Source organism: Rhinatrema bivittatum, chromosome 9 (assembly GCF_901001135.1).
Source record: "Rhinatrema bivittatum chromosome 9, aRhiBiv1.1, whole genome shotgun sequence".
In the NCBI taxonomy this organism is placed as follows: domain Eukaryota; kingdom Metazoa; phylum Chordata; class Amphibia; order Gymnophiona; family Rhinatrematidae; genus Rhinatrema; species Rhinatrema bivittatum.
In genome coordinates this window covers 31244210-31270327 of record NC_042623.1, presented here as the reverse complement: position 1 = coordinate 31270327, position 26118 = coordinate 31244210, and the positions used below count along the sequence as shown (strand labels likewise).

Sequence of the window (26118 nt, the reverse complement as noted above, 5' to 3'; positions counted from 1 at the left end):
GAAGGTGAGGGGAGGCAGACGGAAAGTTCCCTCCGAGGCCACTCCAATTTCGGAGCAGCCTCGGAGGGAATAGGCAGCGCGCGCCAGGCTCGGCGCGCACAGGTTGCACAAATATGCACCCCCTTGCGCACGCCGACCCCGGATTTTATAAGATACGCACGGCTACGCGCGTATTTTATAAAATCCAGCGTACTTTTGTTCGCGCGTGCGCTGTTTTTGAAAATGTACCCCTAAATGCTACTACAGTACTTTGATTGCAATATGATCACTATTGCTAAGCAGCCTTACCACCATTATCCCTTCCACCAGGTCCTGCATTGCACTGAGGACTAGATCTAAAGTAGTTTCTTCTTTCATTTGTTTCCAGGACCAGCTGCTCCATGAATATTTAACCTCTAGAATATACATATACCCATTCAATGCTGGAGTAATTGAAATCATCCATTATTACTGTGTTGCCAGTTTGATTTGCCTTTCTAATTTGGTAACTTTTCACTCTCTCTTGTTTCTTTATCTAGGCCAGGGGCATGCATGGTAGTGTATCCCACTGCTATACTCCTTACCCATCACACGTGGAATTTCTATCCATAAAGATTCCATAGTGCATTTGTTTCCTGCAGGACCCCATGCCATCTTTACCATATAACATCCTTAACATATGTTAATCAGGCAAGAAATACATGCAAATAAATAAAATAAAATAGTGTCATCCCTCAACCAATTTGATCTGCCCTGTCAGGCTGACATACATACAGTGATACCTGGGTACAAATTATTGCATTTAGTGCCATACATGCTAACTCTCCAGTCTTATTTTTTTTAGACTTCTGGCATTCACATAGAGTAGATAATTTATTATGTATTTTTATTTGTATTCATAAGCTGCTTATTAATTGATACAGGTAACTTGAAATCATTCATATTTGTCTGCTCTTTATTTAAATATACCTGGGCTATTTCAGCCTTTACCACAACCTCTCTATTGGGATATTCTAATTTCCTTGTTTTGCCAGTAGGCTTTGAAGGCACCTCACTCCAAATCATTAGCTCCCCATGATCTAGTTTAAAAGCTGCTCTATCTCCCTATTAAATGTTAAGAACGTAAGAACATGCCATACTGGGTCAGACCAAGGGTCCATCAAGCCCAGCATCCTGTTTCCAACAGTGGCCAATCCAGGCCATAAGAACCTGGCAAGTACCCAAAAACTAAGTCTATTCCATGTAACCATTGCTAATGGCAGTGGCTATTCTCTAAGTGAACTTAATAGCAGGTAATGGACTTCTCCTCCAAGAACTTATCCAATCCTTTTTTAAAAACAGCTATACTAACTGCACTGACCACATCCTCTGGCAACAAATTCCAGAGTTTAATTGTGTGTTGAGTGAAGAAGAACTTTCTCCGATTAGTTTTAAATGTGCCCCATGCTAACTTCATGGAGTGTCCCCTTAGTCTTTCTATTATCCAAAAGAGTAAATAACCGATTCACATTAACCCGTTCTAGACCTCTCATGATCTTAAACACCTCTATCATATCCCCCCTCAGTCGTCTCTTCTCCAAGCTGAAAAGCCCTAACCTCTTTAGTCTTTCCTCATAGGGGAGCTGTCCCATTCCCTTTATCATTTTGGTTGCCCTTCTCCATCGCAATTATATCTTTTTTGAGATGCGGCGCCCAGAATTGTTCACAGTATTCCAGGTGCGGTCTCACCATGGAGCGATACAGAGTTGGCCCCAGTAGCTGGGTTCTACCCTAGTTAAGGTGGAGCCCATCCCATCAGAGTGGGTTGCCCTTGTCCCCAATTGTTCTCCAGTTCCTAACAAATTGAACCCCCACTAATCCCTACTGCTATGGGAAACAGCTTTCACACCATCCCACAGCATAACAATAACAATTTGCAAAGTTTTATGCAAAAACACTGTTAATTCGACCCGGTAGACACTTTCTTTTGCAAAACCTTTATACAATTACAGCTTTTATACTGCTGTCCATTGAGATAATGGAGGTGAGTCTTCTTTTTGCCCTGCAAGGCTCCTCTGCCTGCTGCTCATTGGGACAGTGTACGTGGGACTCCTCTTTGCTCTGTTTGTTCATGGTTGGTGGTGAGATCCTCTCTTGCTCACTGCCCATGGATGCAGCTCTGCTACCTGTTGGGATGGTGGGCACAGGGCTCCTCTCTGCCCTGCTGCCTGTTTAGATGGTAGTTTTGGGGGCTTCTCTATCCTCCACTACTGATGGGATAGTGGGTGTGCAACAACTCTCTGCCAGTTGAGACAGTGGGTATGGGGGTCTCTCTTGCTCTCTCCTTGTTGGCAGCGGGTGCATTTTCCGATAGGTATTTTAGTAGAGTGTTGCTTACTCTTTGTGATCAGATTTCGGTTGACTCTAGGCATCCTCAGGGGATGAAGGGCTTTGGCTGCTTTATATGTGAGGTGCTTCAAGTGAAGTAATGTACATGTTTGTTATTAGTTGTCCATCTTTACATTGCCTTATTCAAAGGAATATCATCAAGTGCTGTGCTGCCAGGACGAGAGCATAAAAATAAAACCAAAGTAGCAATGGACATAGAGGGAACGAGCCAGGCAACATAAAACACGGGGAGGGATCTAGTGAAGCTCGAGGAATGGTCTAGAGTCTGGTAGCTATGATTTAATGCTAAAGAAAATGCAGAGTAGTGCGTTTGGGTTGTATAGGGTGAGGGGGTAAGGTTCTGTGCACTAAACAGGAGCAGGATCAGGGGGTGATCGCATCTGATGACATTAAGGTGGCCAAAGAGGTGGTTGTATGCCCTCATGTTATCAATAATGCTAAAAGAGGGTTTTTTTTTGGGGGGGGGGGTTTGTTTGTTTTTATACAACTAAACTGCAATCTGTTCTTAATTGGCCATAAACTCTTATTTGCTGTGGTGAAATCTTTAACCACTTGTTCTTCCCTACTCTCCTGAGGCAGTTGAGTTAGCCAATTCTTTCAGTACCAAAATCACAGCACACGATGCTGTCTAATAAGCTAGTTGTAACTAGAGATGTGAATCGGAACTGAAATCGGATCCGATTCTGGTTCCGATTCACATCTCTAGTTGTAACTGAAGATCAGTGTTTGGTTGCTAATGTTTTATGGGAGATTTTCCTGTGTGGTTACTGTCGGTGAAATTTCAAGATACCTAGCTGCTCTAACATCTGCTTCATATACGGATGATTCCACTTGGCTTATTAAAGTGACCAGAGAAACTGCCTTACTTAAAGCCATTTCTCTCTGCTTCCCTTCAGGAAAGCGCTCTTCTTGCCTGCCTTAAAAAGGCCGTTGTGTTTCTGAAACTGAAAAAAAATTCCATTTATCCATAATTACCGGCCGATTTCTAATCTTACTTTTGTGACTAAACTGCTTTAAAAAAAAGTAGTGTTAGGGCAATTTCAAGAATTTCTGGCTGGCCATGACATGTTAGACCCTTGCCAAATTATGGCTTTGGAAAGGCCCATATCACTGAAACTCTTTTTATTTTTTTTTTATTTTTTTTACTACTGTGGACGTAAGACAGCATATTGAAAAGGGAGAAGTCTTCTTTCATGGTTTTGTCAGATATAAAAACAGCCTTTGACACCACAGACTGGGACATAAGAACATAAGAAATTGCCATACTGGCTCAGACCAAGGGGCCGATTTTAAATCCTACATGTGCGGGGTACATTTGTGCGCGTTACCGTGCGCATATGTTATAAATTCTGGGGTTGGCGTGCGCAAAGGGGTGCACACTTGTGCACCTTGCGCACGCCGATTCCAAGGGGAGCCCCGATGGCTTTCCCCGTTCCCTCCAAGGCCGCTCCGAAATCGAAGTGGCCTTGGAGGGAACTTTTTTTAGCTCCCCTCCAGTCGGAACTGACAAAAATTTGGAAATTCCTCCTCCAAATGGCTTCCAGTTCCTTCCGGAGTTCCTCAGGGATCTGTCCTCTTGGCGGCACTTTTTAAATATTTTATTTTCTACCATTAACCAAACTTCTTTCGTCACTAAGATGGTAATTTTCAAAGGAGTTGTGTGTAAATGCAACATACGATCATAGCAATTTCCAAAAACCCATTTTCATATGTAAAACTCAGTTTTAAGTGTGTAAATCCTTTTGAAAATTACCCCCTTAGTGTCCGGTACTCTATAGGGTAGATTTTAAAAAATAACGCGATCGCGTACTTTTGTTGGCGCACCAGGCGCAAACAAAAGAAGGCTGGATTTTATAAGATATGTGCATAGCCCCGCGTATCTTATAAAATCCAGGATCGGCGCGCACAAGGCTGCCGATTTTGGGCAGCCTGTGTGCGCCGAGCCGCGCAACCTGCCTCCATTCCCTCCGAGGCCGCTCCGAAATCGGAGCGGCCTCGGAGGGAACTTTCTTTCGCCTTCCCCTACCTAACCCACCCCCCCCCCTACCTTTATCCATGGATTTACGCCTGCCAAGACCCGACCCGGGGGCTGTTCCGGAGGGCGCAGCCACGCCCCCGGGCCCGCCCCCCAAACGCCGCGTCACGCCCCCCAAACGCCGCGTCATTCGGCGACGCCCCCAACAAGCCCCTTTCAGGAAGCCCCGGGACTTCCGCGCGTCCTGAGGCTCTGTGCGCCCCGGCGGCCTATGCAAAATAGGCGCGCCGGCGCGCGCAGGGGTTTTAAAATCCGCCCCTATATATGCCTATCACATCCAGCATTTGTTTCCTGTTTCGACTGATGCATCTGCCTCTTTGAATTCTGTTAAGATTTGGATGGTCCAAAATTGATTAGCACTGAACATGAATAACAGTGAAGGTCTCTGGATCAGCTGCTCAGTGCTACCAGCTAGTATTACTTCGTGTCAGGTAGATAAGACAATCATCCCCATTCGTTCTATGAGAAAATATTTAAGAGTTTATCTTGAATCAAATCTATCCATGAAGGTGCAAATAAAAGCCACTGCCAAGTTTGTGGTTTCCAAATTCAGCCCTCTTAAGGTTTCTAAGCCTGTGCTTCAACCTTCCAAATTTTAGGTTAACTGTGCATGCTTGTGCGTTTGCTCAATTGGATTATTGCAACGCATTCTGTCTGGGCCTTGCTCAATGTCTACAGAATGTTCTTCAGCTGGTCCGGAATGCAGCAGCTCGGGTTATAACTGGAAACCCGTATTACATAAGAAATTGCATTGCCCTCATTGGCTTCCAGTTAGTTACCGTATTAAATATTAACATCCTTATCTTGGTCTATAAAGCTGCCCCTATAAGTTAGTAGTACTGCTGTATCTGCGCATTATCCACTCGAGTTTTAAGGTTTCAGGGTGCTAGACGGTCTGCCTTTCAAGATTTAAATAACGGAAGAGCAGCGGTAGCACTGTTTAAAGAGTGTTTTGCTCTAGGAAGTAAAATGGTGCTGAAGAGCTCTGAAATGTTGGCCAACATTGGCTCTTACTTGTTCCATGGTTTTCGCTGCGAGATAGCAGCAGTCGTTTATATCTTCCGATTTTCAGACAAGCCCTGTTTATTTTGAGGGTGGAAGGATACTTTGGAGTCCATAACCGCAAGGAGTGTGGTTTTGTTTTGGTTTTTTTACATTCAGAAAATAACAATTTGTTTTTTATAATCCTGTGATTGAAAGATCTTGTGCTCAGTTGCTTTTAGCATGAAAGTACACATGAGTATCTGAGCTCTTTTCCTCCTTTTTTTTTTATGAGAGCGCTATCACGAGTTTCTAGCGATGTTTGTTTGGTTTGGGGGTTTTTTTTCGTTTTTTATTTTCTTTTTTCGTAACTTTAGGTGTAAAATTACTGAATGGGAGTAACCTACATGGAGTGGCAGTTACAACCCTAAGCATTTTGCTGGGCAGACTGGATGGACCCTTTGAGTCCTTTATCTGTCGACATTTACTATCGTACTATGTGGGTGACCTTTTAAATGCTATTTTCTAGAATATAAAGGGGCAATGCCTGACTCCGATTTCACCTGTGAGGGACAGTGCCCATGAGCGAGTGTACCTGTGAGGCACTACCCTTGTGTGCTGATCTTTGCTCCTTCCTCTCTAGCAGTGCCTGAGAGCTGCTGGTCTCCCGGGCACAGGCTCTTCCTGGGTGCTCCTCGACAGTATTACGGGAGACAATTCCTGGAAATTCCTGCTGACGCTGCACATGGGTCCAGCTCAGGTCTCCAATTTTACTGTTCACCGGAGAAGTGCGCGCACACAAATTTTATTTGTTTGTTTGTTTTTTTTCGGTTCGTTCTCTTTGTCGAGCGCTTGGGCCGGGCTGTTTCCATATGGATTGTGGTTTCTTGCTGCAGGAGGGACTGAAGGCTCCGCCATGAACTCGCACCCACGACGCATCCGCCTGAAGCCCTGGCTCATCGCCCAGGTCAACAGTGGGCAATACCCAGGCCTGCAGTGGGAGAACCAGGAGCGCAAACTCTTCCGCATCCCCTGGCGCCATGCCACCAGACACATCTCCATCCAGGACGATGAGAACACCATATTCAAGGTGAGCCTCGGGACCTCTATCCAGGCTAATTAGTAAAGCTGGATTAGCTGAGGCTGTCTGATGTCAGACCTGTGTTAAGAGCAGTAGCCTGAGAACCGCTAAGTGCTCCCTGCAGCCTCTGTTTCCTCAGGTACAAATTCTTAGATGGTAAAGCCCCCTGAGAAAGGGAAATACGTACTGTAATTGAGTTGTAACTTGCCTTGAAATACCAATGGAAAGGCATGAACTAATCTAAATAAATACATATATGCATCCCGAATCAGTAAAAAAGCCGCCATAAATCAGAACAAAAGCAGGAGGAAATGTGCTAATGATAATGGGCACCTCCTCCTCACCAACGTGGTGAGGAGAAGAGTATTTTGAAGGACTGCTTAAAAAAAAAAAAATCCTTAAATTTAAAACCCAAGAGGGGGTTACATTTTGGAGTCCCTAATCCCGAGGTTACTGCACTACTCATGGCCTTCCTCAGCATCCCGGACCTCTGTTCTTTCGCTCATGTATCCAGACTTCTGACCCTGGGCATCGGGTCCCACTGACAGGGAGGAGGGTCTGAGCCTCGGGGCCCACGGTGTTGCGGGTGGGTGTCCATGTAGTCTTCTTCCAAACGGTTATCACGTGGGAGGTAACAAAACCATGCAGTAGACTAGGAGTGATGTTCAAAAGGAAAGGGTTTACTGCAACTTAAAACCAATACCCATACAAGGATGGCAAAAGTCGACATCATCATGACCAAAAGAATAAGGACTCCTAGTATTATTGTCTCTTTATCCATCTCGCAACTTGAATCAGTGTCCTTTCCCCAGTGATTGGAAAGAGAAAAATGGTGCTTCGAAAGATGTGGTAGGAAGATGAAGTCCAAATGAATTCTGCCCTTAAAAACAGGAAAAAACCCAATAACTTCTCTTTGGCCCAATAACTCTCCCTCTGAGCTTTGCAAGCCTACTTGATTGATAGATTGACGTGCAGTCTCAATCCTGTCCCTTCCAGGCTGGTCCGTACTGAAAATAAAATGCCCAAATATCTGTATGGTAAACCTTCTCTCTTCTCTGCTTCTCTCCAAGCAGGGAAAAACCCTCCTGGTTTTGTGAGGGCACAAAAGATAGGCTTTCTCCCTGTTATCACTTTTCACAAGCTGTGGGGCCTACTGGGATCCCCAGCACAAAAAGTCCAACCTTCTTCAAATCAAAACTACAGCCAAACAAAGAAAACCTCCAACCACACTTTGAGCATGCTCAGTCTAGTTTATATAGGAGAGCACTGCCCGATCCCAAAAACGAGGGGAATGGGGAGGGTCTAAAACACCCCCCCCCCTCCAAAGCTGGAAACGGGAAAATATTTGGTAAGGGGACAAAGCCCTCCTTACAAAAAAACAAAAATGGCTGGTCAGCTCGATAACGTAGTGTGGGATACCTGGGCCTGGTTCCTGGGCTTGGCGTCTGCTCATCGAGGCCATCAGGGACGATCGTGCTCGCACAGCTGTGATACCCCTCACGTTGCAAGCGTTCAGGGTTGCAAAGAGAAGTGCAATCTCATCATCCTAATGGCTTGCATTTGAGTCTGGGAGCATTGAGGGAGGGCGGGCCTCCCTGTCACGAACTAACTGACAGCATTATCTGACTCTGGTTCGAAAGCCCTAGGCCTGACCTCTAGACAAGGGCTTTTGCAGGGGATGGGCAAGAAGAGTGCCTGACTTGTGTGCCATGCCAGGTGAGGGTGCCACATGACCTCTTTGAGTCAGTCGGTGAGCTTGGTGCAAGATCAAGAAGAAAGGTTTGGGGGGGGAGGCACCAAAATCAACCCTTGACCAGGATGCTCTTTTGTCCAGCGACTGGCCTGCCTCGAGACCTCTTTCACTGGATAAAGGGTGAGGGTACAACACTGCGGCATTTTACCTGCTCATCTGTCATTCTAGGCCTGGGCAAAGGAGACCGGGAAGTACCAGGAGGGAGTGGATGAACCCGACCCTGCCAAGTGGAAAGCCAACCTGCGCTGCGCCCTGAACAAAAGCCGAGAGTTCAAGCTACTCTACGACGGCACAAAGGAGACACCAATGCAGCCCTTCAAGATCTACGAAGTGTGCGACCTCCTGCAGGCTAATGGAGGTAAGGAGAAGTGGGGACAGGAGGAGGTGCGAGGAAAGATGAGGGAGAAGAAGGAGAGGGCAGGGGTCGTGCAGAGGTGAGCAGAGGGCGAAGAGAGCTACAAGCTTGGAAGGGTGGCTGCAGCACTTCCTGTGCGTCTGGGACATACAGAGCAGGTTCTAGGGATGTCAGATCCACACGCGCAGGGACACACAAGGACATGGTGGTGGCACTAATTCAGGAGATACAAAGAAAGCTGGGGGAGACCCAGTAACTCCCAGCACTAGTGTGCGTGTGTGTGTAAGTTAGTTATTGGACTGGATTCTGTTTTTATTTCTCTGCAGACTCTCTAGCTGGCGATGAATATATCTGTGGCCCGGATGAAGAGGAGGTAAGACAGAGAGAACATAATGGCCGCCTCCGGGATAAAGGTTGACTCTCTCCCTGCTAATGAGTCAGGGAAGGGGAGTGTTTGCATCTCATGAGGGGTAAAATCATGGGACTATTCGTAAGCAAACAGTGAGAATAAACCGATAGCAGAGAACCGTTATGCATGCTGGTAAAAAAAAAACAAAAAACCCCAAAACAAAATCCAAACCCATTAAAGAGACATTCAGTCATTTCCCAGGCTGCACCTGTGATGTCATCAGTGGGTGGGAAACCGTCTGACCCTATGGAGCTGCTTCATTGCATCACCACATTCCAATTCCAGAACAGGGCTTAAAACATTCCCATGATACCTCCTGGAAGACGCTGTTTGCTCAAATGGAGGCTTGGGTGTGACCGTTCTTAAGCCCTCCCACCCCACCCCCAAATATGTGTGCACTCCGGAGCTGGCCCAGTGCTCAGCAGCAGCGCCACGCTCTGCCACACGGAGGGACCAGGCATCCTAGGGAGGCAGATTTCTCATCTCCTGGGTTGGGGGTCGGAAGGGGGGGAGGACGCCTCAGCCGTGGCTCATCAGCAGCACCTAGGGGCCAGGCTCAGGGCCCCATGCTTGCACGCTCCGAGGGGGAGGGAGGTTGCGTGAGCTCTGGCTGAGCATCCTCGCCACGATGGCGGGCTTTAAGGGAGGGCGAGGGGCACCAGTACTCTGGGCACCAGCAAATGAAAGGCGTGTGGCTCCGAGTACGCAGGAAGACTAGAGGAGGAGGAGAAAACTGCTGGGCTGAAGGAAAGCAAAAATGCAGTTCTCTTATTCGCTGTAGATATACTCGGCTTGTATGTCCCTGCCCAATCATAGTGCGTGAAAATCTCTTGGCAGTCCTCGCCTGAAATGAAAAGTACGTGGGATAAGGTTTCCCTACATCCCGGGGTACTGGGATCAGCCCGCCGCCACGCTTTCCGTGTCCTCAGCCGTCACCGGCTCGGATGTAGGCATCGCCTCCTGCTTGCACTGCCTCTCCCCCGCGCCATACGGTTGGGATTTTGTTTGGGTGGCACCCTTAGGCAGCAGCGCCGCCCACCGTGAACGTAGCTAACGGGGGGATGATGTGGTGGTTTTCGGAGGAGCCCTGACTAACCTTCCTGCCTTGGGGATCTTTTCACAGCTTCAGGACATGTTGCCCAGCCTTAACATAAACTCAGGTGAGTGTGAAGAGGGGGGGCTCCTTACAGCCAAGGATTCTCTGTGCTGGGTCAGCCCAGCCGGACATGGAGGCATTTGGAGGACCTCGGTCAGGGGCCACTTTGGCTCTGGTACAAGCACTGAGGGCCACCTTCCTGCAGGGAGGTGGTTCGGCTCACCCCAGACCACCTCATCGGACCTCACATGCATTCCTCTCTGCTTGATGTGTACCCCAAGCCCCGGGTCCAGTGGGGTGTGACATCACGCTAGCGCCCCGCCCCCTCCCCCCACCTTCTCACTGGTAGGGGGCTGAGGCGTTGTGTGTGTTCAGATCTCAGAGATGAGCGTCTGGGAAGCTTCGGAGTCAGGGTGAGGGGAGGAATTCCCATTTCTCAGTGCTAGGGGTGTTTTGTTGCCATTAGGAAAACGCACAGCATTTGGGCAAATAGATGGATAATTATCCAGAATGCAAGTAAAGCTTCCAAATTCTGATGGTGGATATGGAGGTAAGCGACTGATCAAAGGCCGGATTTACTAAGACTTTTCTCCCATTCTGTATCTATGGGAAAATAAAACTTAAGACAGTCAGGACCTGAAAGAATTTGACGGAAGGTGATGGCAAGGTGACGATAGAGGATGAAAAAGGAAGATACCTGCTAAAATGTTTCAGAGTGGAAACTACATAGCTAATAACAAAAAAAAAAAAAAAAAAAGGACATCTCTGAGGATAGTCACAGGGATACAGAGCCTGTCACTTCTAGGACTGGAGGGCTCAGGGGAGGGGGCAGGAATACAGAGCCTCTCGTCTCTAGGGACTGGAGGGCTCGGGGGAGGGGCACAGGGATACAGAGCCTCTGGCCTCTAGGACTGGAGGGCTCAGGGGAGGGGGCAGGAATACAGAGCCTCTCGTCTCTAGGGACTGGAGGGCTTGGGGGAGGGGCACAGGGATACAGAGCCTCTGGCCTCTAGGACTGGAGGGCTCGGGGGAGGGGCACAGGGATACAGAGCCTCTGGCCTCTAGGACTGGAGGGCTCAGGGGAGGGGGCAGGAATACAGAGCCTCTCGTCTCTAGGGACTGGAGGGCTCGGGGGAGGGGCGCAGGGCTACAGGGCCTCTGGCCTCTAGGACTGGAGGGCTCAGGGGAGGGGGCAGGAATACAGAGCCTCTCGTCTCTAGGACGGAATGGATACAGAGACACAAATGCATGAAAATAGTATGTTGTTTTATCGATCCAGATATGGCATTGTTATGTATAAAATGAAAATGTTATATTATTGTAAGTTACTCTTTATTTAAAAAAAAATATGATCTCCCTTGGTTTGACTGAAGTTTGCTCCTGTGAGTATTTCGAGGCAGGGCTGAATGGTTTTGCGAATGCTCCTGTGAGCTGCTGCCACAAAATGTCGCCCTGGTCTTCCTTAAAGTTTTTTAAATTTTTTTTTTTTTTTTTTTACAGATTCTGGTCACAGCACGGACAATCCCCCACCCCCTTATATGTGGATAAAGCCGGAACTGCCGTTCTCCAGCCCGTGCGTGAACGAGCCCTTCCATCCCATGGGCCAGCCGCAGCTGGTCCATCCTGCAGCCCCTCCCCCTCCGTCTTCTGTGAACTTTGCCGGGGTGGAGCTGCAGCCGCAGGCCGTGGCAGTGCCGGGAAGCATAGGCGAGCTTCCCGCCCCTGGGACCCTGCCCCCTGGTGACGGACCTCTGCAGCCCATGGTGCAGCTCATCCCAGACCTGCTCATCAGTCCTCACATGCTGCCACGTAAGATGTCCCCCTCCCCCCCTCCCTTTCGGCTCTTTGACACACAGTGTGTGATGTCATAGCCCTGGCACAGTTACCGTGACCAGGACAGCACCAGGTTAGTTGTCCGGGAAGTCTTGGAAACTTCATTTCCTTTCAGTGCCAGGCCAATGTGAGGCTAATGCTGCTCAAAGCAAATGGCTTAAATATAAGGTGAGAGTTCAAGTAAGTGACAAAAGGATTCAGAGACTTTCACGTCTGCACCTTGATGGCGCAGGAGATGGGCACGAGGGTGCAGCATGTGTTCCCCCTATAGGACTGGATGATTCGGGCAATGGGCGCAGAGCCTGCCCCTTCTTGGCTTGGTAACTCAGGGGGTGGGCACAGGGGTGCAGATGCCTGTCACCTTTCTGACTGCTTGGCTCGGGGATATAGGTTAGGCCGTCAGGCCAGTAGTGTTCAAACCCTGTTACCATCATTTGCTAATTCAGGGGTCCTGGTGCAGTGTGTCCAGGTCCTGCCACCGACACTCGCAATGACCTTGGACATGTTAACTTCCTTTCCTTGTGCCTCTCATACTCGTCTGCTCACCTAGTCAATCCCTGCTCAGAAGAGCTTATTAATTGTACTTGCATGTATTTTCTTGTATGGCTTCCTGGTTTAGAACATCATATTAGAGGGGGGTGGGGGTGGGGTGAAGGTGTCTGACTGCTTTGTCTCCTCCGACAAAATGTGTAAATGATTTAAGGCAGGGAAGACAAAAGGTCAGCGTGTCAGTTCTGCCTGTAAGCAGTAGAGAAGGAAAAGATCCCTAAGATCTCCCCACGCCAGACATTGTGCCCTCCCCTGCATCTAATGCAGATCTCTGGGTGCTCCTGCAGGATGGCTGCGATGCAAGGGTATTTTTTTTTAAGCGACAACCACCACAAAGAGTCAAAACGAGCTGCTCAGCCTAATAAACCCATTGAGAAAAAGATTGCTTGAAAAGTCGATGCAAACCAAGACAGAACACTACAAGGACTACCGGGGCGATTGAACAAGCCTGCAATCATGGTTTTTTTTGTTTTTTTTTGTTTTTTCTCAACTCATTTGCAGTGACCGATCTGGAGATCAAGTTTCTGTATCGAGGGAAGCAGGCAGGGTGCCTGACGGTCAGCAACCCCCATGGTTGCCGCCTGTACTACAGCAACCTGGAGCCCACGCCAGACCAGGTGGCTCTGTTTGGGCCCATGACGCTGGAGCAGGTGCGCTTCCCCAGCACGGACAGCATTCCCAACGACAAGCAGCGCTACTACACCAACCACCTGCTGGACGTGATGGACCGCGGCCTGATCCTGGAGCTGCAGGGGCAGGACATCTATGCCATCCGGCTGTGCCAGTGCAAGGTCTTCTGGTCCGGCCCCTGCGCCCCCAGCCACGTGGGCCCCAACCCTATTGAGCGGGAGAAGAAAATTAAACTCTTCAGCCTGGAGAGCTTTCTGAATGGTGAGGTGGCCCAGCAGGGGGCGGATTCCCGGTTCAGATAGGGATTCTGCAGGGAAGGGGGGGGGGGGGGGGAGGCGGGGGGAGCGCCCCACCTGTGGCAGAAAGAGAACAGCGAGAATGCTCGGCGTCACGTGACCATAAGGCACCAACCAATGGCAGAGCAGTTTTAGCACCACCTGACGAGAACACAGGGGGTGCAAAGCACCAAAGAAGGCCCAACTGGCACAGTTCACAATGACACAAAAAATAGTGGAAGCTTCCAAACATAATGATGTTTAAACATAAAATTTGCACTTTTATTTACTTACCGCACCCTCCCTTCCCTCGTCCCCAGTCCTACTTTACTGCTTACCTAGCACATGCACTTGATGGGTTAGAGAGGGGGGTGAGTGCAGAGGTAGGGGAGGGGGAGTTGTGGCAGGGGGTGGTGCGTGCAGAGGGTGAGGGGGGGGGAGTTGTCGCAGGGGGTGGTGTGTGCAGAGGTTGGGGGGGGAGTTGTCGCAGGGGGTGGTGTGTGCAGAGGTTGAGGGGGGGGGGAGTTGTGGCAGGGGGGGGTGTGTGCAGAGGTTGAGGGGGGGGAGTTGTCGCAGGGGGTGGTGTGTGCAGAGGTGGAGGGAGGGGAGTTGTTGCAGAGGATGGTGGTGCAGGGCGTGGTGCGTGCAGAGGTTGGGGGGGGAGTTGTCGCAGGGGGTGGTGTGTGCAGAGGGTGAGGGGGGGGAGTTGTGGCAGGGGGTGGTGCGTGCAGAGGGTGAGGGGGGGGAGTTGTGGCAGGGGGTGGTGAGTGCAGAGGGTGAGGGGGGGAGTTGTGGTAGGGGGTGGTGCGTGCAGAGGGTGAGGGGGGGGAGTTGTGGTAGGGGGGAGTTGTGGTAGGGGGTGGTGCGTGCAGAGGGTGAGGGGGGGGAGTTGTGGCAGGGGGGGGGGTGCGTGCAGAGGGTATGGGGGGGGAGTTGTCGCAGGGGGGGGGTTGTGCAGAGGGTGGGGGGGAGGGGTGTGTGTACAGGGCTGGAATTCCCGTGCCTCAGTCTTCCTTATGGGGGAAGCCTTGGGTCTGGGGTGGCAGCTGGAGCTCTGCCGGCGGTGCCCATCTCGCCGGGTGCTACAGCTGAAGAATGTCTAAGCCTGCAGACACGGTGCAGGTCATTTCAAATCTTGTGGGTTGGGCTATGCAAGAGATTAACACAGTGGCTCCATATGTTTAAACATTTTTTCCATGATGCCTGCAGGCTTAGACACTTCTCAGTGGTAGCACCTGGCAGGACGGGCACTGCCTCAGTCTCGGGCGGCTGATAGGATAGGCTTCTCTGGCTGCCCTGCCTCAGTCATGCATGTGTGCGCGCGTGTGTGTGCGTGCGTGTGCATGTGCGAGTGAGTTAGTGTGTTATGGGGGTGGGAGAATATTACAGTGACTGATGTGGAGGTTATTACAGGGGATGATGAGAACCTAAAATGGAGTTTAGGAGGACTCTGATGTGTTCTTTCTCCAGAGCTGATCATGTGTCAGAAGGGACAGGCAAGCACCACTCCACCCTTTGAAATTTTCTTCTGTTTTGGAGAAGAATGGCCCGATCGGAAACCCAAGGAGAAAAAGCTCATTACAGTACAGGTGAAGGAATCTCCTTGCTCTGTCCTTGGCCACATTATTTCACCGTCGGTCCTTCTGTGCCTTAGCGCGCTCTCTCTCTCATGATCTCTGCAGCTACCTGTATTGAGTACATAATTCCCATTTGTTTTTTGCTCCTGCCGCAGGTGATCCCGGTGGCTGCCCGGATTCTGTCCGAGATCTTCTCAGGAGAGCTGTCCTGGTCAGCTGACAGCATCCGGCTTCAGATCTCACATCCGGACCTGAAAGACAAAATGGTGGAGCAATTCAAGGAGCTCCACCAGCTCTGGCAAACGCAGCAGGCACCCCAGGTGCCACCAGCTCATGGAGACGCGTCCAATCCGGTGCAGGCACCTGAGTCGGGACCCTGGCCCATGCAAACCAGCAGCATGCAGTGATGACTGCGCAAGACCTAGCGGACTGGTCATGTTCCAGCACTCGCCGCGTGTCAACGTAGGCAAAATGAACCCTACCTAATGAGATGCTTTTATTAATAGAGAGAGAGAGAGAGGAACCTGTGAAAACAGGTCAAGGGCAAGACTTTGCTGGACTATATCTGCCCTTGCCAAGGTACAGTAGCCCTGGGCACAGGACATGTTGCATCTACCCTGGCACTGCCTTTCACAGCTGAGAGACAGAGGATTGTCACTGTGTCACATGGCCCATACGATTCCTACCTAATATACACTTTCAGAGCTGAAACCTAAAGAATAAACTAATCCAGTACCCTCGGGACTTGCTAATGCTTTTAGCTAGCACGTGGCACCAGCGTGTGAACTCCTTCCCTTGCCCCAGAATGTTGAGTGCTGAGACTTTCTGGGCTCCGTCCTGCACCTCCGGCCTGGTGTCACGTGCTGCCAGACTCTGCCACAGAAGTTGCTGTTTAGAGCAGGCCTCCAGCAAGAAGGATTCACACTATCTTGATATCTGAGGCCATTCTGTGACTTAACAGTTCAACTCTGTCCATAGGATAAATATTAATTTTTATTACATGCCTTTGGTGAGCACATCACATGAACGCTTCCGTGATTTGGCGAAGTCCTATAGGATCTGGCCGCTTCTGCAAAAGGCACCCAAAACTGTGCATGTCCCTGAACTGGTACAGGAGAGCCACACTAAAGTTTCTCCTCTTCACCCTCTTGCATGTTACAGAATAAGTCACAGTCTCAAAATAGGCCTACTAGGAGACTGCACCCTGAATCCAGTTACTCAAAAGGAGAACCATCCAAGGCTGCCATATCTACATGACCAAATGGCCAATTAGAGGCACTGGGATGGGGTGGGAATGAGTGACAAACAGCACAAGTGCTCCCAGATGCTACTCTGTCATTCTAATTGGGGCTGATCTTCATAAAAAGCCTGGCTCCTAAATTTAGGTTCCTATTTTCAGCCAAACTTAAGGTCCTCAATTTTCAGCTGAAAATTCACATACATTTAGGGGCCTAAAGGTTAGGCCCCTAAATGTTGGCAAGCTATTTATGTTTCTAGATTTAGGCTCCTAAATTAGGTGCTCAGTTCTGAAAATCGGTTCTAATCTCCTAACTTTCCCCACCCTCTTAGCCACCTACATTTTAGGGTCCTTATGGAAACTAGGAGCTTAATTTTCAAAAGGGCCAATTTAGGAGCCTAACTCCAAAAGGTACGAGCCTAAACCCTTTGAAAATTGGCCCCATAATATTTTTGGCCCAGCTCAATTGAACTTGGGCTGCAGTACCTGAGCCTTCATTCTCATCTATCTGGGGTTTTTCCTCCTATTTCCTCCTCTACTCCTGTCACAATCCAATACTCATGCAATCCTAAATCTCGCCAGTGGGTGATGCCATTCAGCGATGGGCTGTGAACACGGCCTACGGCCTCCGGCCTCCACAGAATCCCCCAGCCCAGGCAGGCTGGCCTCTGCGCCACTGAGCTGGCACAAATCGATTTTTATTCTGAATATTGTTAGAGCCAAGCTGCTTCGGGTTTATGGCTGGCAAGGCCACAAAGCAGAGAAGCCAGATCCCAGTCCTTCGGGGCTACAATCAAGCCTGGCATTCACATCGCCGGCATGAGGACTTCTGAGGCTATTTGCATTGAGTAACTCTAATTATAGTTCGTTTACAGATTTTTGGTTATCCTAACAACCAGGCATGCTTGTAGCTCTGGGGAACTGGAATTTGCCTCCATTGCACTTGCCGCTCTGTCTTCCTAACCTGGGTTTCATCTTGGGTCACCCACACAAGCTCAGGATGTCCGCTTTCCATCTGCTTCCTCTTCCTGGAATGAGGGCAGCTGCAGGCACTGTTCTGTTTTCTGAATGTGCGCTGCAGCGTTTACAGAATTTGACAGGAAGCAGAGAGAGGATGCCAGGAAGCGAAGCCCCCGTGCACGAAGGCATGAGTGGTTTTGTGCACATTTTTTTTTATGTTCAGATATGTTTATTTGAGGTTGACACACCAAAGTTCAAGAGCAACAAAGAGTCTGGAGCATTTACAAGAATCTCTCTCCAGACGCTGAGTAACATTTTCAGAAAACAATTACATGGCAGTAAGGTACTCTTTGCACAGTTTCGCTCACATTTGTGCACATTTTTGTGCAAACAACTGCCACTTTAACAAGGAGATAAGCACACACAAAAAAAGTGTGCACAAATGTGAGCAAAACTGTGCAGACAATTTAGTACTCCTCCATACAAATCCCCTGTTAATCAAGGCCTTCGCTGTTACTCTGCAATGCGAAGAGATTTCTTAATGCTGGAAATGTAACTTCTGGTGGGAACGTGGAGTAAAGGTTTTGGGGCTGAGTCTCTGGAGCTGGGTCCAGTAAGCAGGATTTCCGTGCAGAATACATAATGTGTGCACGTCACACTTTTTCTAAGCACCTAAATCGTTTTGTGCATGCTAAGCATATTCTTGGGTGCATGTTTTTGGGTAACCATATTTTTTTTTTTTGGTAGTGTGCGAGGAAAGAACATGTGCTTTAAGTTCAGCATGCAGTTTACTCATGTCTTATTGCACTGAGTTCTGTTTGTGTTAAAGTGAAACCATTCCTCTTGTCACCCCTACCTGCCCCCAGTATTCAGATAACACCAGCTAAACACAGAAGCCGGCATATAAGGACGGCTTGGTCCATCCAGTCTGCCTACCTGCTGTGCTGTCACAGGTCAGACTCTATCTATCTATAGCGCTTCCTTGTCCATCCTGCCACCAAGGTCCCACACGTACTAGGACCTGTATATTCTCCACTGGAAGTCCATTCCAGGTGTTTCCTAGGGAATAGCCACTGCTATTAATTGCATCAGTAGCATGGGATCTTCTTAGTGTTTGGGTTCTTGCCAGGTTCTTATGGCCTGGATTTGCCACTGTTGGAAACAGGATGCTGGGCTTGATGGACCCTTGGTCTGACCCAGCATGGCAATTTCTTATGTTCTGCATGAAAAAGTGTTTTTCTCACATTCCTTTTGCGCCTCCTCCTGCTCCCTTCTGTTTCATAGGATGACCCCCCCTTGTCCTTGAGCAGTTCATTCTATGGCAGATGCTTCCTTCTAGGGCTGGATGTTTGAATGTAGTATCATATCTCCCCTGTTCATTTTTTCTGCTACCAAGTGCAACTTTAGCTTCTCCATTCTCTTTGTGTATGGCTTATAGGGTAGGCTTGGCACTGTTTTTGTGGCTTTCCTTTAAAGAGCTGTCACCTTCTCAATATTTTCTTATAGAGGTCTCCAGAACTGAACAAGTTTCTCAAGGTGGGGGTCTCATTGGAGACCTGTAGAGAGGAAATATTACTTCCCTTTCTCTATTATGCCTGGATTGGCCACTGTTGGAAGCAGGATGCTGGGCTTGATGGACCCTTGGTCTGACCTAGTATGGCGTGTTCTTATGCATCTGCATGCCCTATTAGTTTTCCTGATGGCCTTGCCCCAGTAAAATGGCTGCCTTGAGATCATCGGAGGTGATGACCCCCCATCTCTTTCTTTGTCAGTGACTGTTAGTTCTTCTGCTCCAGCATGCTATTTTGCTCTTGAATTTTTGTACCGCAAATGCATGGTTTTGGATGAAAGTGAAGTTGCCAAACCTTTGACCACTGCACTTTTTGAAGGTCATCTTTCATCTTATCTACCCCCCTCCAGCATGGCATGGCTGCTGGGCTGCACATTTCTATGTCTGTCAGCAGGCACACTTTCCTCTCTTGTTCATCCACAATGTCACTTATTAAGATTTTGAAGAGGATTGGGCCTAGAATTGAACGCGGTGGCATCCTGCTTGCTCGCCTTTCTTTCACCAGCGTGGACTTCACTAACCACCATACTCGCACCTGTTGCTCAACCAACTTCTTGCCCAATTTTTATAATTTTTTTCTTTGTGCTCCTAGACTGGCTTAGCTTGCTCACCAGTCTTCGGTGCAGGACAATGTCAAAGGCTTTACTGAGATCCATCTAGGCCACATCTACTGTCCGTCCATCCCCCCCAAACAATAGAAATAATTCTCCTAGTATCACACAGGTCAGGGCTGCTGCAGCCAAAGCTATCACACATTTGTCCCTAACTGGAGTTTTACTTTCTCACTTATCCCCTCTCATGATTGTAAAATGCGATGTTTAAGTCTGGCCTGGCAGATATGTGACACTGTCGCAGTGAATACTTGGGTTCAGGCTGGGGGCTAGTTGCAGATGCGACAGAGGTAGTGTGCACAGTTGCTGGAGAGGGAGTCTCTGCCATTGCTCATCAGGACTAGCCTGCGTCAGCCTTAGGTTTCACATTAGCCACGGCTCAGAGCGAGCTGTGGTTTGTAACCCCTGGCCGAGGACCGTCACTGCACTGGCTGGGTTCATGTGGGAAGGAGATGTAAAAACCCCAGCCACTTATGAATGCAGGCTCATGACATTGTAGCCCAATAGCGATCAGTTCCAATAGAACAGGAAGTCCAAAGTCACAGGAGCCACCTGCTTAAGAAAAAACGAAATCACATTTTAACCTAGGAATTCTGGCACTGGGCTTAGTTTGCTTTACAGAATAAAAACTACAGCAATGCAACCTCTAATATCAGCTGAGCAGAGCATTGCTTCATTAAGATAGTCTAATGAATCCACGACAAAGGTGGACAGAGGAAGTTTGTCTTATCTTGACATTTCTTTCTCTCGTCACTGTCACATTGGTCTCAACCATAGCTTGTGCAAGACAGGTGGCTTGGAGCAGACGAATGACGACTTCCATGTCATCGGCTCAACCTTTCTGCCACCACCTAAAAGCCCCCTGAAGTAACGGTAACAAGTCTGGGTGAACTCAAAAATGAAAACAATCCATTGTTCAGTCCCCAGTTTTTCATTTCTACTCATATTTTTTTTTTGGTTTTTGGGGGGAGTTATTTGTTTTTTGGTTTGAGTCACTGGCAACATTAAAATGTGAAAAAAAAACCTAACAAAATAATAAAAACCAAAAACAAGCCTCCACCCTGAAAAAAACATGAATCTATCATCTGGGCCTCCTCAGGCTCCTCTAACACCCCCTCCCAGCCCATAAAATGAAGTTGGGCTGGCTGGGGCCTGCTGCTTCCTGCTTGGGGCCAGGGATCTCGCACCCTGGCCTCCACCTACGCGCTTCCAGGGAAACGGGGTGTAAAGGGCAGGAGTGACCTCCACTCGCTCCCACCTGGGTCCCCTCTGCCTGGAGGCTCTGGCGTTGGCACTTTCCTCCCTTGTAGCCAGAACTAGTGTGGGGTGCAGCCCCACCCCAAAATGGCATCAACGGCACCGTGGAAGGATCAAGGTGACATCACTTTGGCGTCATCCTTCAGGCAGCTGGTTCCATTTTTTTTTTTAAAGAACTAGGACTTGAGCAGGAGCCAAGTGGGCATTGCTCCCGGCTTTTACCATTCAGGACCCAGGAAGGGGATAAGTGGGGGTGGGCCTTCCTTGACCCCTTCACTTTTTAATAGGGGGAGGGGTCCAGTAAGCCCCAGCCAGGCTGGACCAAGGCCTGAACTGGATTAGTTTTATAGGCCAGGAGTGGGGGGTCATGGGGAGACTCAGCTGGGCAGGCCTGGGCCTTGGACTCGTGTTTTGCTGGGTGGCAAAGAGTTTCCAGTGCTGTGGGTGGCCCTTCTTTTTTTTTTTTTAATGTCATGAATACTATTGGACTATTTTCATAGGAGGCTGTTTTTGATTTGTTACATTCAGAACAAATTAAAATTGGTCTCATTCGTTTCAATTTTAGCAAATGCGCAGCCCTAGCACATAACACAAAAAGCAGTAAAGATCACCCGCAAGTACAATTTTGAAAACCGCAGACTTCTATAAAATCTTATAAGAACTCTGGCAGTTGAGATCAGGGTGTCGGTTACTAGAAATTGAATTAACAAGATAAGACAACATTTCTGTTCTTTGACACTGCACGTCAGTCCTAAGCATTTACCAGTGGTGCCTCAAGGGGTAGGAATTCCTGCAGCTTGGAGAACGCCCATCAGCTGGAGACCATTTGTCAATGGTGCAAGGTTGAGTGATTCTGTGCAAATTTATTTATTGTTAGTTTTTATATGATGTCCTATCCCTACCCCCAGCCCATCCCCGAGAGCCTCAAACACTCAACCCAAAGAACTGGCAACACACCAGTAACTGCTGGACGTTGAACAGTGGCTACAAGCTGAAGGGAATGAACTGCAAACTGTTTTACAAATGGCTTAGGCCGATGCCTTTAAGGTGAAGGATGCATTTCATCTCCTAGAATGAGTTCTAACCAAGTTTGAAGGCCATCAATTAAACTTTGTATTTTTATAAGCATAAGCAATACATGTTTGTACTCAATACAAAAAACCTTTGTAGAAGCTATAGGGTCAGTCTGTCTTGTTCAGACTGCCTAGTACAGATTGTTGGCACAATGTAGATAAAATGTGAACGCGCTTTCAGCAGCAACAGAATGTAAGTCCCTTTTTCTTATTGGAATTGAAGGACAGGATGATGTATGGGATTGATGTGAAAATGTAAATAGGCTTTTGGAATAAGCATAGCATCAGTTCTCGAACCAGCTTTGTGTTGAAAAAGAATTTTAATAAAAGGGAGTAGTGTGGTGATAAAATGCTTATAATAAATTCACAAACTCTTCTGGCTGCTAAAAGGTTAAAAGTACATGCACCCCTAATGGCTGAAAAAGAAGGGCCATGAGGGCATTTAGCAGAAGATTCAGCTCCTGCAATGGTTTACATAAATAAACAGAGGGCGATCTGAATGCTATAGCTTTGAAAAGAAATCAGAGTGTGTCCATCTGACTGGATATTCTTCCCATCAATGGTAAGGAGGAGGAGTGCTAAGTTCCTTACTGACCCTAGGTCCAGGACTTGGAAAACAAGCGTTGGAAGCATTCAGAGATTCTGTTGACACCAGATTGATAACCTAATGAAGCAGAGCAGCAGGATATAAGAACATGCCATATTGAGTCAGACCAAGGGTCCATCAAGCCCAGCATCCCGTTTCCAACAGTGGCCAATCCAGGCCATAAGAACCTGGCAATTATCCAAACACTAAGTCTATCCCATGTTACTGTTGCTGGTAATAGCAGTGGCTATTCTCTAAGTCAACTTAATTAATAGAAGGTAATAGACTTCTCCTCCAAAAACTTATCCAATCCTTTTCTAAACCCATCTACACTAACTGCACTAACCACATCCTCTGGCAACAAATTCCAGAGTTTAATTGTGCATTGAGTGAAAAAGAACTTTCTCCTTAGTTGTAGACGTGTTTGCTTGAAGATGGGTCTTTTTCAACACCTCGGGGCTCCTTTTGTACAGTTTTTTCAGCTTCCAAGCTGTAACTTTCACTAGCAAAGGGTTCTGACATAGCAATTATGTGAGAGGCAGCGTGGTCGGGACCCATGGTCTTTTTTTTTCTGCTGTCTTGGCTCTGGGTTTCTAGCACTGACCCTAGGGTCAAAATATCCTTCTTTTAAGTGTAACCCCCCTCTTCTTCAGCTGGGATGCTCAGGAGGCTGAATGGGAAATGTTACCTCCCTGGGTTCTTTTCAGGTGGGGGCTAGGGGTGGCTAAAAGCGGGATAAGAGTGGGGGCTCTAACTGTGCCCTCCTCTTCTGCAGGTGGGGGAAGCAAGGGCCACACGCGGCCATGTCAGTTTGAAATCCCCATGCGCGCACGCTCTCCGGCCGTGGATGGCGCAGTTGGGCGGGGAAAGTCTCACTTTGCAAATTTGCTTGCAGGGCCAGGGCTACTCCCTGCAGAAAATGTCAAAATGGCCCCGTAGAAGACTGCAGCACAGACCGCGTGGTCACATGAACTAGCGAGCGTTAAAATAAAAGTGTCCCGGAAAGAAAGGCGAGAGAGAAATTCAGTCTCTCCGTGCCTCGTCTGGAGCCAGCGCTCCTTGGCTTCTCCGAGCCCCGGAAACAAAAGTATTCTGCACGCAGCTTCTTTTCTTCCTAATATATACAACTTGCATTGCACAAACGGGAGACGGTACAGTTTTAATGAGAGCCTTGAGTTTGGACAATAGATGGCACCTAAATGGAGTAAATATAACAGCTTATGACTCCGACTTCCCCAGTCTCTGCCTGACAACTGCTATTGCAGCTCTGCATTATTTCAAACTTTACTCATGAAACCGCAGTGGGCCCCGGCCTGGCGTTTTCTTGTTTTCCCGCCATTCACCCTCCATGGGCCGTTAGTAAGAAACGTTCCAGATTCCCAGCGGGTGCCTTGCCCTGTATTCATTTACGTTCCAACTGGAAAATGTCTGTCACTGAGCACATCAGCTGCTCCTCCGGGGGGCAGAGAGTCCTTTCTCCATTTAAGAAGGGTAACGCTGCCTGGCTGCCATTAAGGGGGGAGTTCTGGCCTCACTCCCCCCTCAAACCATCACGCTGTATAATCCACCTTTCCCTGAATGGCTGTATGTGCTTCCTCTTGCACATACAAAGCGTGTAAAAACGGACCTTTTGTTCATTCTCCGTTTCATACACGATTCTGCACCGACAAGTCCAGTTTTAGAAAGCGCCCTCTGATCTGTGCGAGCCAAATGAAGAATCTCCGCTGGCAGCACTATAAGAGGTACGACAGATACTCTGCTGTCTCCCCTCACACGCTGTCATTCCAGTAGTGGCTCTGCAAGACTCGGATTCTGTTGCTCTTCCCGCCTTGGATCCTGCTGTAATGTTCTTCTCTTACTCAGCTCACAGCTTTGAGGAGGGGCTTTGCCCATAAGCAGTGGGATTTTCTGCTGGAACCCCGTTGCAGTTAGAGTGGGAGATTGGAGGCTGCCACTGGCCTCGACTTTTTATTTATTTTTTTAAGAAAATTACCACTGGCCGTAAGTCTCTTCTGGGAGTTGCACTTTAAGCTATGGATTTAGTAGCTAAGGAGAAAATATAAGTGGCATCAGTGCGATAGCTGGGGGCCATATGTAAGAGAAAGGAGACTATAGCCTGGCAGAATCTTTACGTTCAGTAGACATTTGAGCTTTGTTTTGAAGGGAATGAACCCAGAGATTCACAGCTGTGTAGGTATAAGCTAAAAATGCACACCGAGTAAAGAAGACCACCATTTAACTTATAAATCTATGTGCGTGAAGCATATGAGCATTGCTCAGTGGAATCTTTAATGCCAAAGAAGACTTAAACTGAATTGTGAGGTTGGGGTTTTTTCCAGTATAGATACCAAAGGACATATGGACCATTTATCACTCTTCTTCTTTGGAAGTCTGATAACTTTTGACTATGTTTTAAGAATAGTTCCCTTGTGGTCAGGTTGGACCCACGCCTTTTAAAATAGTATCTTCAGTTATAGGGTGGATGAGAAGTAGAACAGGACCGGAGAAGCGCTCTCTTGCAGTATTTCCCAACCTTCTCCTGGAGATACACTAATCAGATTTGCATGTGATAAGTGTCCATATGTTGGAGACCCAATGTATGCAAATGTATCTCATGCATATTCATTGGGGCCAGCTTGAAAATCCAACTGGCTAGGTATGGCTCCGGGAGCGAGTTGGGGAAACCCTGCACCACAGGAGCACGTCTGCAGTGACTAGATCAAAATTATCTGAACGTTTGAAAGCAATGAGATGACTGCTCATTTTGGAAGTGAACAATGCCTGTGGTGCTCAATGCTTGGGACTATTTCAATAAGTGAATCTGGTTTTATAGAAGTTTGAAAAAAAAAAAAAGTCCTTCATTTATCTTTGAATGAGGCAAGCAGGGTTTATTTTGGCAGGGGATGACCAGAATCCAGAAACACAGTCCCTGCACTTCTTTTCAGAGTTAAGAGACAGAGCAGCAGGGGTCTCCTTCTCCAGGCTTCCCCACCCTCCAGGCCAGAGAGGAGGTGGTGACCCTGGAGCCCACCGAGGACAGAACAGCGACTCTGCTCCCTAAGCCAGGCCCTCCGTCTTGTTCCCCCTCCCCCCCCCCCTAACTCCTACACCTCCTATAGTGCAGGGAACAGAAGGAGCCACGGCAGCCCAAAGAACAGACACAAAAAAAAGGTTTGAATTGGCACAGGTTTGAAAGTTGTGATGAATAACGCCAACGGTCAAGGCATCAATCCTGGCCTTGATGAATGGCACTACTACTCACAACTTTCACATTTATGCTAATTCAACTCCTTTTTGTGTCCATTAGCGAGGGCTTAATTTCTGGTAGAATGGCCCAGAATGGGGTTCTGCCATCTTTTTTTCTGGGGCCAAAGAAAGGCAAACAGAACCGGCCCTGTCTATCAATTCTGGCTCCCCTCTGGAAACAGAACAGCGGAGGTTGCATGGATCATTGATGCCCCCCCCCCCCCCCCCCCAGCCCTTGAAGGAAGCAGAGAACAGAGGCGAGCCTGAGACAAAGGTAGCCAGATGGCTTTGATTTTTGTGTAATTTCTCAGCACAATTGAGGAAGCAGTAAAGGACAACGGCCAAGGTAAAAAAAACAAACAAACCAGGGGGTGAATGGTTTTCAGCCCCACTGCTTCTGCTACTCCTGGATGCATTGGCTTCCTAATCCTGGTGACCACACTGGTAAATGTGAAAGGGCCAAGAGAGTGAATGAGAGGATTTCTTTTTGGGTGGGGGGGGGGAGGGAAGGGAGCTATTTTAGACCTAACGCTTAGTGAAACACATGATTAGGTGAAAGAGGTAATGGTGTTAGGGCCACTTGGCAATAGTGATCATAACATTATCAAATCTGACTTGATAATTGCAGGGAGAATGC

At 48.3% G+C, this 26118-nt stretch overlaps 1 protein-coding gene across 2 annotated transcripts in view; it reads left to right on the top strand.

Moving 5' to 3' along the window:
* Window positions 1-22335, top strand: part of IRF5 (interferon regulatory factor 5) — a 61754-nt gene extending 39419 nt beyond the window's left edge. For both annotated transcript variants that reach the window (XM_029615835.1, XM_029615834.1), the window contains exons 2-9: window positions 6280-6473; window positions 8386-8575; window positions 8899-8945; window positions 10105-10141; window positions 11578-11886; window positions 12961-13350; window positions 14835-14953; window positions 15097-22335. In XM_029615835.1, coding sequence (XP_029471695.1) covers window positions 6300-6473; window positions 8386-8575; window positions 8899-8945; window positions 10105-10141; window positions 11578-11886; window positions 12961-13350; window positions 14835-14953; window positions 15097-15348 — 1518 coding nt within the window. In that variant the 5' untranslated portion in view covers window positions 6280-6299 and the 3' untranslated portion in view covers window positions 15349-22335. The remainder of the gene's footprint in view (window positions 1-6279; window positions 6474-8385; window positions 8576-8898; window positions 8946-10104; window positions 10142-11577; window positions 11887-12960; window positions 13351-14834; window positions 14954-15096) is intronic.
* Window positions 22336-26118: the final 3783 nt, after the last annotated feature.